This window comes from Notamacropus eugenii, chromosome 2 (assembly GCF_028372415.1).
Source record: "Notamacropus eugenii isolate mMacEug1 chromosome 2, mMacEug1.pri_v2, whole genome shotgun sequence".
Taxonomy (NCBI): domain Eukaryota; kingdom Metazoa; phylum Chordata; class Mammalia; order Diprotodontia; family Macropodidae; genus Notamacropus; species Notamacropus eugenii.
In genome coordinates this window covers 356080750-356094994 of record NC_092873.1, presented here as the reverse complement: position 1 = coordinate 356094994, position 14245 = coordinate 356080750, and the positions used below count along the sequence as shown (strand labels likewise).

At 43.5% G+C, this 14245-nt stretch overlaps 1 protein-coding gene and 1 long non-coding RNA gene across 5 annotated transcripts in view; one reads left to right on the top strand and one right to left on the bottom strand.

The window, feature by feature from the left end:
• Positions 1-14245, bottom strand: part of LOC140528488 (uncharacterized) — a 100051-nt gene that overhangs the window by 52395 nt on the left and 33411 nt on the right. The window lies entirely within an intron of this gene.
• Positions 552-14245, top strand: part of TNS4 (tensin 4) — a 50732-nt gene continuing 37038 nt past the window's right edge. For 2 of the 3 annotated variants that reach the window (XM_072646370.1, XM_072646368.1), the window contains exons 1-2: positions 5426-7521; positions 12600-13183. In XM_072646370.1, coding sequence (XP_072502471.1) covers positions 12670-13183 — 514 coding nt within the window. In that variant the 5' untranslated portion in view covers positions 5426-7521; positions 12600-12669. Of the gene's footprint in view, positions 812-5425; positions 7522-12599; positions 13184-14245 lie in introns of those variants that run through there. The other variant, XM_072646369.1, reaches the window with a different exon arrangement.

Genomic DNA, 14245 nt, shown 5'->3' with positions numbered 1-14245 from the left:
TGGCAGTGAATTGATGCTGAATAAAGGATTGTTCTTAGTTTGACTGTTTACTTACAGTCAGAAAAGGTACCCTGGAACAGGCCTGCCTCTGGCCACCTTTTTCCTGGCTGCTTAGCCTGTAGGGGTCTGTAATCCTAGAAGCTGTCACTGAGGCCCAAGAGCTGACCCAGGAGCCTCAAGGGACCCAGGGGAGACAACAAGTCTCACCGCTCCATACACATTGCAACCTAATCTTAGAGCCTGGCTCCGAGGGGGTGGAGACAGATGGTGCTGATGGTTCCCCAGACCCTTCAAAGGGAGGGGACAGGGATTTCCAGCAAACTCCAGCAACATTAGTTTCTGGAGCAGGGCGTCCTGCTCCCAGGAAAGCCAAAAGCCTGTGATGAAAGCTGGATTCAAGGGTTGGCTGAGGTGGTGGTGGGGAAGCAGGGTTGGGCTTTAGGAAGGCCTTGGGATACCAAGATTGCGAAACACAAGAGATTATAGGAGGCAAAGAGAGTCCAGCTTGGAACTTGGGGAGGTGGGGAGGAGGAAACCATTGCCCGCCCTAATGAGACAACTCAGACCTTCATTGGCAGAGTCTGTTTTGCAGTGACATTTAATACCAAATTGTTTGTTCTCTCTGTGGAAGCCTCAGCTCAGCAAACCACGGGAATATCATTTGGAAAGGAATTCGGCCCTTGGAACCCTCTCCTCCTGCTCTGCAGGGGGGAGCCAGGCCAGGCTTCACCACCACAATAACAAACCCAAAGCACGCAGCAGGGCTTAGCTCAAGGTCAGCTGGGGACAAAGGAGAAGGAATCCTGAGAAGGTAGGCCTTCAGCCTTGCAATTCCAGCATGGGTCTCATTCTTGACCCAGGGTGGGTCTATTGATTCCCGCTTTGGGGCCTGCCTCTTTTCTGGGTGTGATCAAAGCTGATTTCCCTAGACTGTTACAGCTGGAGGTAACCTGATAGTACAAGGCAACCCCCCAAAATTTTTAGAGCAGGAAACTGACTCCCAAAGAGGGAGAGTAACTCAATGGAGGTCACACAGGGAGTTAATGAATATTCCTGACATTGTTCTAAAGCAAGCATTCTTAACCTGGGGTCCATGGACCCCAGGTGTTCATGGTTAGATTTGAGGGGAGTCTGTGGACTTGAATGGGAAAACGATTACATCTTTATTTTCACTAACGTCTAACTGCAATTTAGCATTCCCTTCAATTGTTTAAAAACATTCTTTGGAGACTGCCCAATAGGTGTCATCAGTTTGTCAAAGGGGACTGTGACTCAGTTGTGGGTTGTTACCCTGATAATAATAACTACAAACATTTATATAGCACTTTTGAGTTTTGCAAAGTACTTTTTATATGTCATCTGACCCTCACAACAATCTTACAAGGTAGGTGCTACTCTTTTCCCCATTTTACAGATGAGGAAACTGAGGCCAGGAGAGGTTAAGTGACTTGATCAGAACCACACTGCTAATAAGTATCTGAGGCAGGATTTGAATGAAGGTCTTCCTGACCCCATATTCAGCTTTTTAGCCACTGCACTCCCTGGCTGCCTGCCCAAACACTTCTTATGCTCTTCTCCCTGAGGCTGTTTGGCTCAACTGAATGGCACAGGGTATTAATGAATCCAAGGTCACACATTCAGTACTTGACCAGTGTCATAGATGAATGCCACAGGAATTGGGGAGTGTGGGGTATAAGGATGACTCAGTGCGCTCCAACCTGCTATAGCCCTTGACTCATTCATTGAAGGGTTTCTAGAGTGAATCTGACAGGATAAAAGATAACACTATAATCCCCCTCATTTCTTGGAATCCTGCTAGCACTTCAATTAAATCCAACAAAAAATTGTATGCTTGGTACTGAGTAAACAAAGATGGGGGCAGCAAGATGGGGCAGCGGATAGAGAACAGGGCCTGGAGTCAAGACAACCTGAGTTCAAATCCAGCCTCAAAAACAGCTTAATAGATGTTTGACCCTGGGTAAGTCACTTAACCCTGTTTGCCTCAGTTTCCTCATCTGTAAATGACCCTATGATTCTAGTTTATATATATAATGTATATAACAAAAATGCATGTATAATATATATGTCATAATGATTGAACCACAAAATATATATATAAAATAGATACAAACCCTCAAGGAGGTAATAGCCCAGACAGGACATGATAAGGGCCTGAACTAATGTGGAAATGGTGAGAATGTAAAGAACAGAACAGAATTTGTATGAAAATAGAAATGACAAGATTTGGCCATTAATACCATCAGGAGATAGAGAAAGATTGAAGATTAGAGATAAAGAGCGGTCAATCTGATGAAGAGAACAGGAGCAAATGGAAACAAGGGTACATGTAAAGGAGCTGGTTTTGGCAAGGAGAGGCAACCTCTTCATCACAAACTGCAGAAAAGAGATAAAGGGCATTGAGTTCAAGAAAGAGGAGAGACATCAAAGTAAATAGTCTTACTTTTCTCCATGTGTCAGTAGGCCTTCTGAACCCATAAGACTGAGGATACCTTCCCCAACTAAGGAGCTCTAGGGGTCATCTCCAGTCATCTTGATGAATATCTGACCACTAGACCCAGATGACTCAGGAGAAGGAAGTGAGGTTGGTGACCTTGCACAGCCCTCCCTCACTCCAATCAAAGTCAACTACAAGTCACATCATCATCTCCCTGATGTCATGGTCCTCTTCAAGAACAAAGGACAAACACAACAACAACACAAGGGGCCTGAGATTTGGGTCCAAGTTCACAGGTTATAGGGGTTATAGAGGTTCCTGTGGGAACCTCTCCTGTAAAGAGAGGAGTCAGGCTTTTTTTTCTCATACTCTCTGGCTCTTTAAGCCTCAACCTCAGAACCCTGAAGAACATCACTTGAAGCTTAGTTCAACTCAATCTAGGATTTCTCCAAAAGGGAGTAGAACAGTATTCAATGTACAGTGTAGATCAGGTATAGGACAGCTATTTATTCCCTCTACTACAAAAGAAATGCTTAAAACACAAATATTCATAAACACACATTGATAAAGACTTGAAACATATTGTCATTGGATCAAAGAATATGTGGGTGGGAAGTAAGGTATAAGAAGACTGGAAAGGTAGGAAGGGGTCAGGCTATCAAGGGCTTTAAAGGTTAAACAGGATTTTGTACTTGATTCTAGAGGCAATAGCTAATCATTACAATTTATTGAGTGGAAAGATGAATCAAGGAGGCCATGCCACTGGATCCAAGAGTACCTGAAGGGAGGTAAAGTGTAAGAAGACTCGAAAAGTAGTCAATGTTCTATCTAAACTGGCCTACTCTCATCATTCCTGTATTCTATTCTGCCCTTTCCCTCTCTATGTTTTTGCTCACTCCTGCCCTCCCACCCCATGCCTTGAATAATCTCCTCTTACGTCTTCACCTTCAGGATTAGATTGCAGTGAGTAAAGAGTATAACAATAATATAATGAGATTCAGTGTCTCCCCAGGACACTGATCAGGCCCTTAGACCTCCGTGGCAGCTTCTTGAATAACATATCTACCTAAAGAGAGAATAACATATCTACCTTTTTTCAAGACCCAGTTCAGGTGCTGCCACTTCCATGAAACCTTCCATGATTCTTCAAACTCTGACTAGAAAGTTATAGTGGTGCTCTTATACATATGGGGAAAGAGATATCTGTAAAGTGTTTTGCAAACCTTAAATTTATAGACATTATATATGTACACACACACATACACAGGCCATTGAGAAGAACCTGTTCCAAGAATGGTGAACAACAGAAGTAAATTCAGTGGAGGCAAGAGAGAGAAGAACAAGACTGAGGAACAGTAACTAGTCCATTTTGGCTAAATCTAGAGTATGTAAATGAGATTAGTATGAAATACAGCTGGAAAGAAAAAAACAGGATAAGAGGAAAAGGTAGACTAGGGAATAGGGTGACTAAAAAAGAACGAGAGAGAAAGAAAAATAGAGAAAGAGGAGAAAAGATGGAAGGAAGGAAGGAAGGAAGGAAGGAAGGAAGGAAGGAAGGAAGGAAGGAAGGAAAGAAGAAAGGAAGGAAGGAAGAGAGAGACAGACGGAAAATATTGAAGTATTTTTAAATGCACAGAAGGGAACAGAATGAAATCCAGAAAGAATCACAGACTAAGTAGGACAGCTTTGAAAATTACATGTTAAATTTATTATTAAAGAAAAGTAAGCTGCACATAATAGAGATTTGTGACTTCATATTCAATGCTCTTTTTTGTTGTTGTTCTACTATGAATATGAAAATGTCTGTTTTATTTAACATTTAAGTTCAGAATTTTTAAAAATTTAAGAAAAAAATTTTTTTGAGAAATAAGGTTAGAAAGGAAGATTGGAGTTAGACTATAGAGGACTGAGAATGTCAGGTTAAAAAATTTGTATTTTATTCAACTAGCTAATTCTCTCCTTGAAGAGAAGGAAGGGGGGAAAGAGGCCTAGAAACTTTAGCTGACTTTCCTAAAGCAACTCAGCAAATCAATAGCAGCACCAAGATTTAAACCTACGTTATTGTAGAGTCATGGGGCCTGGCATAACTTCAATGTCCATCTTCCATTTTAACCTATGCAATGATGAGTGGAAGACATATTCTAAAGCTGTGGTTTTTGACTGGGGACTGCACCCTAATGGGGTGGGAGAAAATGGTTGGTTCTTTGTGTTCACATGAACACCACACAGGGGCTGAAATGACCCTTTGCCTTCAGATAGGAGGAAATGAGGCAAAGGATTGATCAGATCAGAGTCTCCCTACAGGGGTAGCATTGGGAGAAAATAGTTCTCCCTTATCCCTGTTATTGTCTGGAAGTAGAAAAGAATTTCACCTCCCCCTTGGAAACAGCAGTGCCCTTCATCACTTACATTACATCCCAGCATTAGAGCTTTGTCCCTCTCTTCTCCAAAGTGTATCTACTTTGTGCATCCTCCAAAGTGTATCTTCCAAAACTGAGGCCATTTTCCAATAATTCAAGGGATCTATGATCTCATACATGTAGGTACTCCCACTACTGCAGATTGTAATTTCAGAATTAGGCTTTTCATGAATATGACTTTTCATCTTGTGCCATTCTTGTCCATGCTTCTCCACTGATCTACCACAGAAGATGTGCCCAATTTGCTAGAGGGTTTCCTCTAGGACTTGTAGCCTTCCATGGGTACTAGTGCAGAGATAGGTTAGTCATCTGTTATCCCTTGCGCTTTTCAACAGAGTTCAGACTCCATCTCCATTTAGTCAATTGAAAAGAAAAGAAATAGAAGTCATTGAAGTGTTGGTTTTTTTTAAATGAATATAACAGAAGGATGGCCAGAAGAGAACACAGACAAGCACGACAGCTTTGAAAATGACATGTTGAATCTGTTATAGACTTGGGGGGGTTGGGGGGGAAAACAAGTTGCACGTAGCAGAGATTCACAACTCTTTGTACAATCCTCAATATTCCTTTTACTTTGTCTCTGAAAACATTCATTTCAATGTAGTGTTTCTTAAGTCCGTAGCAAATTTTCAAAAATTAAAGCCATTTAATCTACTATGAGCTGAACACTGCTGGGAGATACAAATATAAGTATGGTATAGTGGTCTCTACCATGAGGGAGTTTACAACCAACATTTATTAAATGCCTAAAGTATATTTATAAATGTTTATTAAATGCCTAAAGTATACAAGTATAGTTATAAACATTTATTGAATACTCAAATTATACTGATGAACATTTATTAAGTTCCTAAAGAATACTTCTAAATATTTATTAAATGCCTAAAGTAGACAAGTATATTTATAAACATTTATTAAGTGCCTAAAGTATATAACAGTGGCAAAACCAAAATAGCCCTTGCTCTCAAGGAGTTTCCATTCTACTATGGGAATTCAACAAGGGCACAGAGAAACAAAGCATATTCCAGGTAATACCAAGAAATTTCAAGAGGTGAAAGAGTTAATCATTGGGGAAGACAGGAGAGACTTCCTGAGGGTGATGACACCTGAGCTGAGCATTTTATCTATGACTAAGAATTGTAATATAATATACTAATACCTTCCTAGAGCAGCTGGGTGGGCCAAGAGAGCACTGGACTTTGAGTCAGACACTTACCAGCTGTGTGCTGCCAGGCTGAGTCCCAGAACCTCTGTTTGTCTCAGGTTCCTTTGCTGTAAAATACATGATAATAGCATTCTCCTCTCAGGGATACTTATGAGGATCAAACAAGATATTCGTAAAGCACTCAGGACAGTGCCTGGCACAGATTTTTATTGTCCTGCCTGACTCTTTGTAACCCCATCTGAGGTTTTATGGGCAAAGATACTGGAGCGATTTGCTATTTCCTACTCCAGCTCATTTTATAGATGAGGAAACTGAGACAAACAGGATCAATGACTTGCCCAAGGTCACATAATTAGTATATGAGGGAAAATTTGAATTCAGGAATAAGAGTTTTCCTGCTTCAAGTCTGGCACTCTTTTCACTGTGACACACAGCTGCCCCTGGCACATAATAGGTGCTTAATAAATATTTTTTCCCTTCCCTCCTTCCTACTAAAAATAATAATTCACATTTCTATAGAGCTTTAAGGTTTATAAAGTGCAGTTCTTACAATAGCCCGGTGAGGCAAGGTTTATAAAAATAAGAATAACGGAAAAGCCTCAAAGCGAAGTAGATCAATTGACCAGTTCAGCTCTAAACCCATTTGTTTATCCCCTTCTCCCTTTGAGGGACCTCCCTCGGGCTGAGGACTAGGTTTGTTTGTGCCATTTTTGGGTTGGGTTGGTTTGGGGTTTTTTGCCTTTCTTTGTATCCCCAATTCCCAGCACAGTGCCTGGGCCATAATAAGTAAGCGCTTAATAAAATGCTTGTTGGCTTATTAACTATACCATCCTTTACTATTGAAGAAGCCTAAGGAAAGCCCCCCCAGTGCTAGGAGAAACTCGAAGGGTAACGAAGCTAGCTGATTTCCTATTTTCCAATCACGTCCCTCCCTGCGGCTGCGCTCCTGGACACCTGAGAGTAAAACAATCCTGCTGCACACGGAAGAGGGGCACTCCTGGCCCGAGACCGCCAGTCTGCAGGCTGAGGCAGCCCAGGGCAGCTGCGATGCTGGCACCTGAGAGGCGAGTCCAGCTTGGGAGACACTCAGTCTCCTTCCCCATCCTCCCCACCCACCCCTGCCTGATGCCCACGGGCTCCCGCCCTGCCTCCTCAGTGAACTCAGATTCCAGCACCCCATTGCTTCACTTCCGCCCCTGCCCCGCGCCAGCCCCACCTGAGGCACACCTGAGGCTAGCTAGCCCGAAATCCAGAGGGAGGAGAGGAAATGGGAGGGGCGTCTACCCGCTGTCAAGCCCAAGTGCTGGGGCCCCGGAGGGAGGGCGGAAAAGATGCTCTTTAAGAAGTGCGGGGTAGCCTAGAGCCTCAGTACACGCCGCACCTGGCCGTGGAGCCCGCCTCCGTCCCGGGAGACCAGTTACAGCAGGAGAGCCTCAGGGAAAGCATCCCATCCGAGGTGGACCCAGGCAGCTGGTTCACAGGTAGCCTCCCAAATCAAGATTAATTAAGCCTTTGGGGGAATGAGATAGGGGAGGGGGGAAGTTCTGATTATCCTCTCCTGTCAGGTCACTCCCTTTAACCCTTTGCATCTTCCCCCATATTATATGGGGGCTTTGTAAATTATTAATATTATCATTATGATTGTTATTAACATTGTTTATTATTAATAGCATGTATTATTATACAAATAATTATTATTTATTAGTATATATTATTATCGCCTTTATGATTATATCATCATCACCAGCCCGGTTTTTTTTTCTTTGGGAATAAGAACACAAAGATTGAAGTCAACAAGCATTTAAGTGCCTGCTTTGTGCTAAATGCTAAAAGGGTCCAAAGAAAGGCAAAAAGACCTACTCCTTGACCTCAAGGAGCTCACAGTTTAATGGGGGGAGGGTGGGTCAAAGGTAAAGATCTAGCCATCTCTGTGGAGAATCAGTGGTGAATCCTGGTTCTGCCCACTGCTACTTAGAGGACCTTGGAAAATCCTCAAGCCTCTGGAGTCAGAGGACCTGGGTTCACATCTGTGCTCTGAAACTGAACATCTGTGTGCCTTTGGGCAATTCCCTTAATCTCTCTGAGCCTCGTTTTAATCATCTTTAAAAAATAAGGGGTGGGGGCAGAACTAGATGATGCCCAGGGTGCAAATTCTGTGATCCCATTAGCCCAGAGATGGATTGCACATGCTATGAGAGCCAGGCAGGATGTTGATGGAGATGTAGCTTCTAGGGACAAGACTGGATTTGTCATCTGTGACCATAAAGTGAAAGGGACCTTTGTTGGGGTTATTCAGTCATTTCTGTTGTGTCCAACTCTTTGTGACCCCATTTGGGGTTTTCTTGGCAAGATACAGGAGTGGTTTGCCATGTCCTTCTCCAGCTTATTTTACTGATGAGGAAACTGAGGCAAACATGATGAAGTGACTTGCCTCAGGGTTACACAGTAAGTGTCTGAGGCCAGATTTAAACTCAAGAAGACTCATCTTCCTGAGTTCAAGTCTGGTGCTCTATCCACTGCGCCACCTTGCTGCCCCTCAGAGGTCATTTACTCCACCTTTCTCATTTTACAAAAAAGGAAACTGTGTAGACAGGGGAAGTGCCTTGCCCAATGTTACACATTTAAGAATTTGGCACAGCTGGGATCTGAACCCAGATCTTTTTGACTCCAAAGCCAGAATTCTTTCCATGAGTTCTTACCCCACACCCTTGCTTCAACAGGCTATATCATCTGGCACCTACTATATTTACCCTTCAGGGGCTATTAGCTATGCTTCTGACTCATTATTTTCATGAAAATCCCCTACCTCATTCCACCAATCTATGGAGAGGAGCTCAGTTGAGCCCTCTCCCCTCTAAAATGAAGGAGAGGCTAGAGGACCCTAGTTGTGTTGTGCCCCTTCCCACTTACACACAAAATTGTGATAGCCAGCCTTCCCTCCCCCTCTTAGATGTGTGATTCAGAGAACAAAAATGCAGTGCTGGACCCTGAGAGATATGGAAGAGACAGGGTCCAGACCAAAGTCATCTGACCGACTGACTATTCACTTTCCCTACCCCAGGGAGTTTGGTAGGCAGCTAGGTGTCCCAGTGCATAGAGCCTGAAGTTAGGAAAGCTCATCTTGCTGAGTTAAAATCTGGCCTCAAAAAACTAACTAACTGTGTAACCCTAAGCAAGTCACTTAACCCTGTTGGTCTCAGTTTCCTCATCTGTAAAATGAACTGGAAAAGGAAATGACAAACCACTCCAGTATCTTTGCCAAGAAAACTCCAAATGAGATCATGAAGAGTTAGACACGACTGAATGTCAACTGACCTGACCCCAAGGAGCTCTCAGGGTATTTGTTGGGTAGGAGATGAGATAGAGAGAGACAAAATCCCTTCCGGGTGGAGCTGCTGGGATTATTGAAGCCAGAAGTTCTAATGATTTTTTTCAGTAACCACAAAAAGCAAGGAGAATTCAAAGAGGAGCCTGTTCCATCCCTGCCCTCAACACTCTCTGTGACTCAGATCATCTCTCTCTTTCTCTGATTTTCCCATTTCAGAAAAGAAAATATTGTGGGGGAGGAAAGAGGGAGGAGGAAATATATACCTTGTGTCAAGTCTATGTGAAAGACTGCATTTCACGGGGTTGCAGAAATGTCTGAACTCAAATTAGATCTTCTGGTCCAACTTCTTTATTTTACAGAGATCGGGGCTGCAGCTGGGAGGGAGAATTCCCAGATCAGGAAATGGTCTCTACCAAAAAGGCAGATCTTTTAGTTTAAAGAGTTGCCTAGAGCAATAGTTCTCAGTTTAGCCTCTGGACTCATTTACACCCTTAAAAATTACTGAGGACCCCAAAGAGATTTTGCTTATGTGAGTTACAGAAATGACATCTTAATATTATCATGAAAATAATTTTGAAGACAAGGACCCCCTGAAAGGGTCTTGGGGACACACATCCTTCACGCCAGTTTAAAGACCATGTTTTGAGTATTGTTAGACTACAACATGGACAGGTTGAGTGATTTGCCCAGGCTCACATGGCCAGTAGGTTTCTGAGACGGAATTTGTACCTAAGCCTTCTTCTCCACCCTGAGTCCAGGCAGAGCTCTCGACATAACTCTAGGCAGTTGATCCATCTTCCCAGAAGGACGGAGCCTATGGCAGACTTCACAACTGCCACCCCTTCAGGATGTATACTATAAAGTGCTTTGAGATCTTATCCTGATGTCACAGAGACTTGAGCATAATCATGGAAAAATCATCTTCCAGTATCCTCAGCTGCCCTGAGCCTAGGTAGTGGGAAGGAGACCTCTCTGGCTCCTTCCCATTTCCATTTATGGACATCCTCCAAGATGCAGCCTTAGCAGCCTGAGTCCCCATGACACCTTGGGAGCCACAAGCCTGGCCCTGTCAAGGTGGATTCATCCTCTTGATCCCTATGCCCCTAATCAATTCTAGATACACAACAACCTCCCCCAGCTCTCTGGAGATAATGATTGCCCTCATTGCCGTAGCAAGAAGACAGGAGTTTCCGAGCATCCCAGACCCATCCTAGTGTGAATCAGGAAAATGGATGCCAGCCAATCATAGCAGCCAAAAAGCAGTCTGGACTAAAGCCAAACAAAAGCCAGGCCTCTGCTTCTTCATGTAAAAGGCAAAAGAGAAAAAGGAGGAGAAGGAGAAGAAAGGAAAGAAGGGGGAAAGAGAGAAAGGAGGAAAGAGAGAAAGAGGGAAGGAGAGAGGAAACAAAGAAGGGAGGGAAGAAAAAAGAATGAAGGGGAAAAAAGCAGAAAGGAAAAAGAGAAAGAAGAAAAGAAGGAAGGAAGGAAAAGAAAGAAAAAAGGATGGGGAAGAAGAAAGAGAGAGAAAGAAAGGGAGAGAGAAAGACTGGGGAACAGAAGCTCTCATCCCAAATGAGAGAAAGTGCTTATGAAGGAAGCAGAGATCAGGACTCTGGTACACCACTTCTCTCAGTCTTCATTTTCTCATCTGTAAAATAGGAATAATAATCTATTTGGCACCTTTCTCACAGGGTTGTTGTGAGACTCCAAAAAGAGAGTAAGAAAGGGGGTTCCTTTAAAACTCCTCCTATAGGAAGTCTGCCCTGTTTTCCCCAGTGGACAATGCCCTCTCTTTAGAAACTGCTTTGCATATCTTTTGTATTTAATTTTCAGTGTATATGTTGCTCCCCCCAAAAGAAGGTAAGTTCTGAACTATGAGTGTGGAATATGGCATACAATGCCAAACTTTTGAAGCAGGTCCGTTCATTTTGCTGACCTGTTATCTTGTTTCCCTTTTATTTCTCCTTGATCAGAAGATCTGAGAGATGGAAAAGCACCGAGCTAGGAAAGGCTGATTTCAGGCCCTGCCTGGGACATGTCCTGGCTATGTGGCCCTCTCAGATCTCCAGAACTCTAAGGCACAGTGAAAATTCTAGTTTGCATTGGGGGTAGATTTTGAATCCCATGCCAATGAAATCACAGGTCCAGGACCCATCCTGAAGGGATGGCTCTCTGGGAGGCAGTGTGGCCCAGTACGTAGAGCACTGGATCTAGAGTCAGGAAGACCTAAATTCAAGTCCAGCCTCAGATACTTACTAGCTATATGACCTTGGTCTAATCATTTAACCTCTGCTAGCCTCAGTTTCCTCATCTATAAAATGGTAGATACTATATGTTATTGTTGTTTAGATGTGTCTGACTCTTCATGACCCTATACTGTCCATGTTTTTTTGACTAAGTTACTGGAGTGATTTACCATTTCCTTCTCCAGTGGATTAAGGCAAACAGAGGTTAAGTGACTAGCCCAGGGTCACACAATTAGTAAATGTGATGCTGTATTTGAACTGAGGCCTTCCTGATTCCAGGTCCAGTATTCTATCCTCTGAGCTATCTAGCTGCCCTAAGGACTCTATAGGTGATGCTATCCCCATTTTATTGATTTGGTAACCAAGGTTCAGAGAGGTTAAGTTTCTTTCCCAGGATCACACAGCTAAGAAGAGTTCAGAGCTAGGATCAAACCTAGATTTCCTAACTCCCAGTCCAGGGTTCATTCCAGTTCTTACCAGGTTGCTTCTCTCAAGACATGTTAAGTTAACCCTAGAGTGGTTGTTTTATCTATCCCCCTACCTATGAGCAAGATTACATTGGCCACGCCCCAGATCAGGAGTTCTTAACCTGGGACTCACTGGCTCCCAAGGAATATATGGATAGATTTCAAGAGCTCTGCAAACTTGGATGGGGAAAGTATTAACATATCTTTATTTCAATAAAATTGGTTTCTTTGTAATCCTGTGTATTTTATTTTATGCATTTAAAAATATAATTCTGAGAAGGGGCCCATAGTTTTCACCAGACCGCCCAAGGAATATAAGACACCAAAAAGGTTAAGGACCCCTGCACCAGGGGCTCTCAGCCTGACATTTCATTTCCTCCTTGCTCTGGGGACAATCTGAAGATTTCAGTGATGCCCAGGAGAACTTGGGGAAGGTGTCATGGAAGGGCCTGAATTCTGGGAGCCCAGTATTTCTAAATGATCCAACCTAATCTTTTCTTGTGCCTTACCTATTCCAGATCTCACTGGACACTTGAAGCTAAGGAAAACCTCCTGATCAAGACTGGAACAAGGACCGCGGGAGGGTGAATGCCAAGCCACAAGTCTGCACTGACCATGTCCCAAGTAATGTCCAGCCAGATGCTGAGAGCAGGCCATGCTGTTTGTGTAGGCCCTCAAGAGGAGACCAGGAACAGCTTTCTTCCCACCCGGAGCACCAACCTGGCTCCCCAGTGTCCGTACTATACCACTGAAGGCTGGGGGGCCCAGGTCCTGATGGCCCCCACACCTGGCAAGGGGCAACCACTCCCCAGCAGGGGCAGCTGTGTCCTGAGCCTCCACACTCCTGGAGCAGGACAGGCAGCAGCAGCAGGGACCAGGTCGAATTGCCTTCCCCAGCCCAGAGTGCAGCAGGATACAGGATGGACTGACGAACTGGCTTCCTCCATTGATTTCTCCCTAGAGAGCCTCAACCAGATGATCCTTGAACTTGATCCTAACTTTGAGCTTCTGCCTTCAGGGGTAGAAATCTTCAGAGCAGATCCAGCCCCAACCCCCAACGTCACAGTATCAAGGACCAAAAAAGAAGACCCTGATATATTAGGTAAGAGTGCTGGGGAAAGGGAAGTGAAGAGCAAGACCATGGCCAAGTCTTTTTTTTTTTTTTTTTATTATTAAATTTATTTATTTAACTTTTAACATTCATTTTCACAAAATTTTGGGTTACAAATTTTCTCCCCTTTTATCCCCTCCCCCCCCAAACACCAAACATTCTAATTGCCCCTATGACCAATCTGCTCTCTCTTCTATCATCTCTCTCTGCCCTTGTCTCCATCTTCTCTTTTGTCCTGTAGGGGCAGATAGCTTTCTATACCCCTTTACCTGTTTTTCTTATTTCCTAGTGGCAAGCACATTACTCGACAGTTGATCCTAACACTTTGAGTTCCAACTTCTCTTCCTCCCTCCCTCCCCACCCCTTCCCTTTGGAAGGCAAGCAATTCAATATAGGCCATATCTGTGTAGTTTTGCAAATGACTTCCATAATAGTTGTGTTGTATAGGACTAACTATATTTCCCTCCATCCTATCCTGTCCCCCATTACTTCTATTCTCTTTTGATCCTATCCCTCCCCATGAGTGTCGACCTCGAATTGCACTCTCCTCCTCATGCCCTGCCTTCTATCATCCCCCCCACCCTGCTTGTCCCCTTATCCCCCACTTTCCTGTATTGTGAGATAGGTTTTCCTACCAAAATGAGTGTGCACTTTATTCTTTTCTTTAGTGGAATGTGATGAGAGTAGACTTCATGTTTTTCTCTCACCTCCCCTCTTTATCCCTCCACTAATGAGTCTTTTGAGTGCCTCTTTTATGAGAGATAATTTGCCCCATTCAATTTCTCCCTTTCTCTTCCCAATATATTTCTCTCTCACTGCTTGATTTCATTTTGTTTTAAAGATATGATCCCAACCTATTCAATTCACTCTGTGCACTCTGTCTCTATGTATGTGAGCGTGTGTGCATGTGTAATCCCACCCAGTACCCAGATACTGAAATGTTTCAAGAGTTACAAATATTGTCTTTCCATGTAGGAATGTAAACAGTTCAGCTTTAGTAAGTCCCTTATGACTTCACTTTGCTGTTCACCTTTTCATGGTTCTCTTCATTCT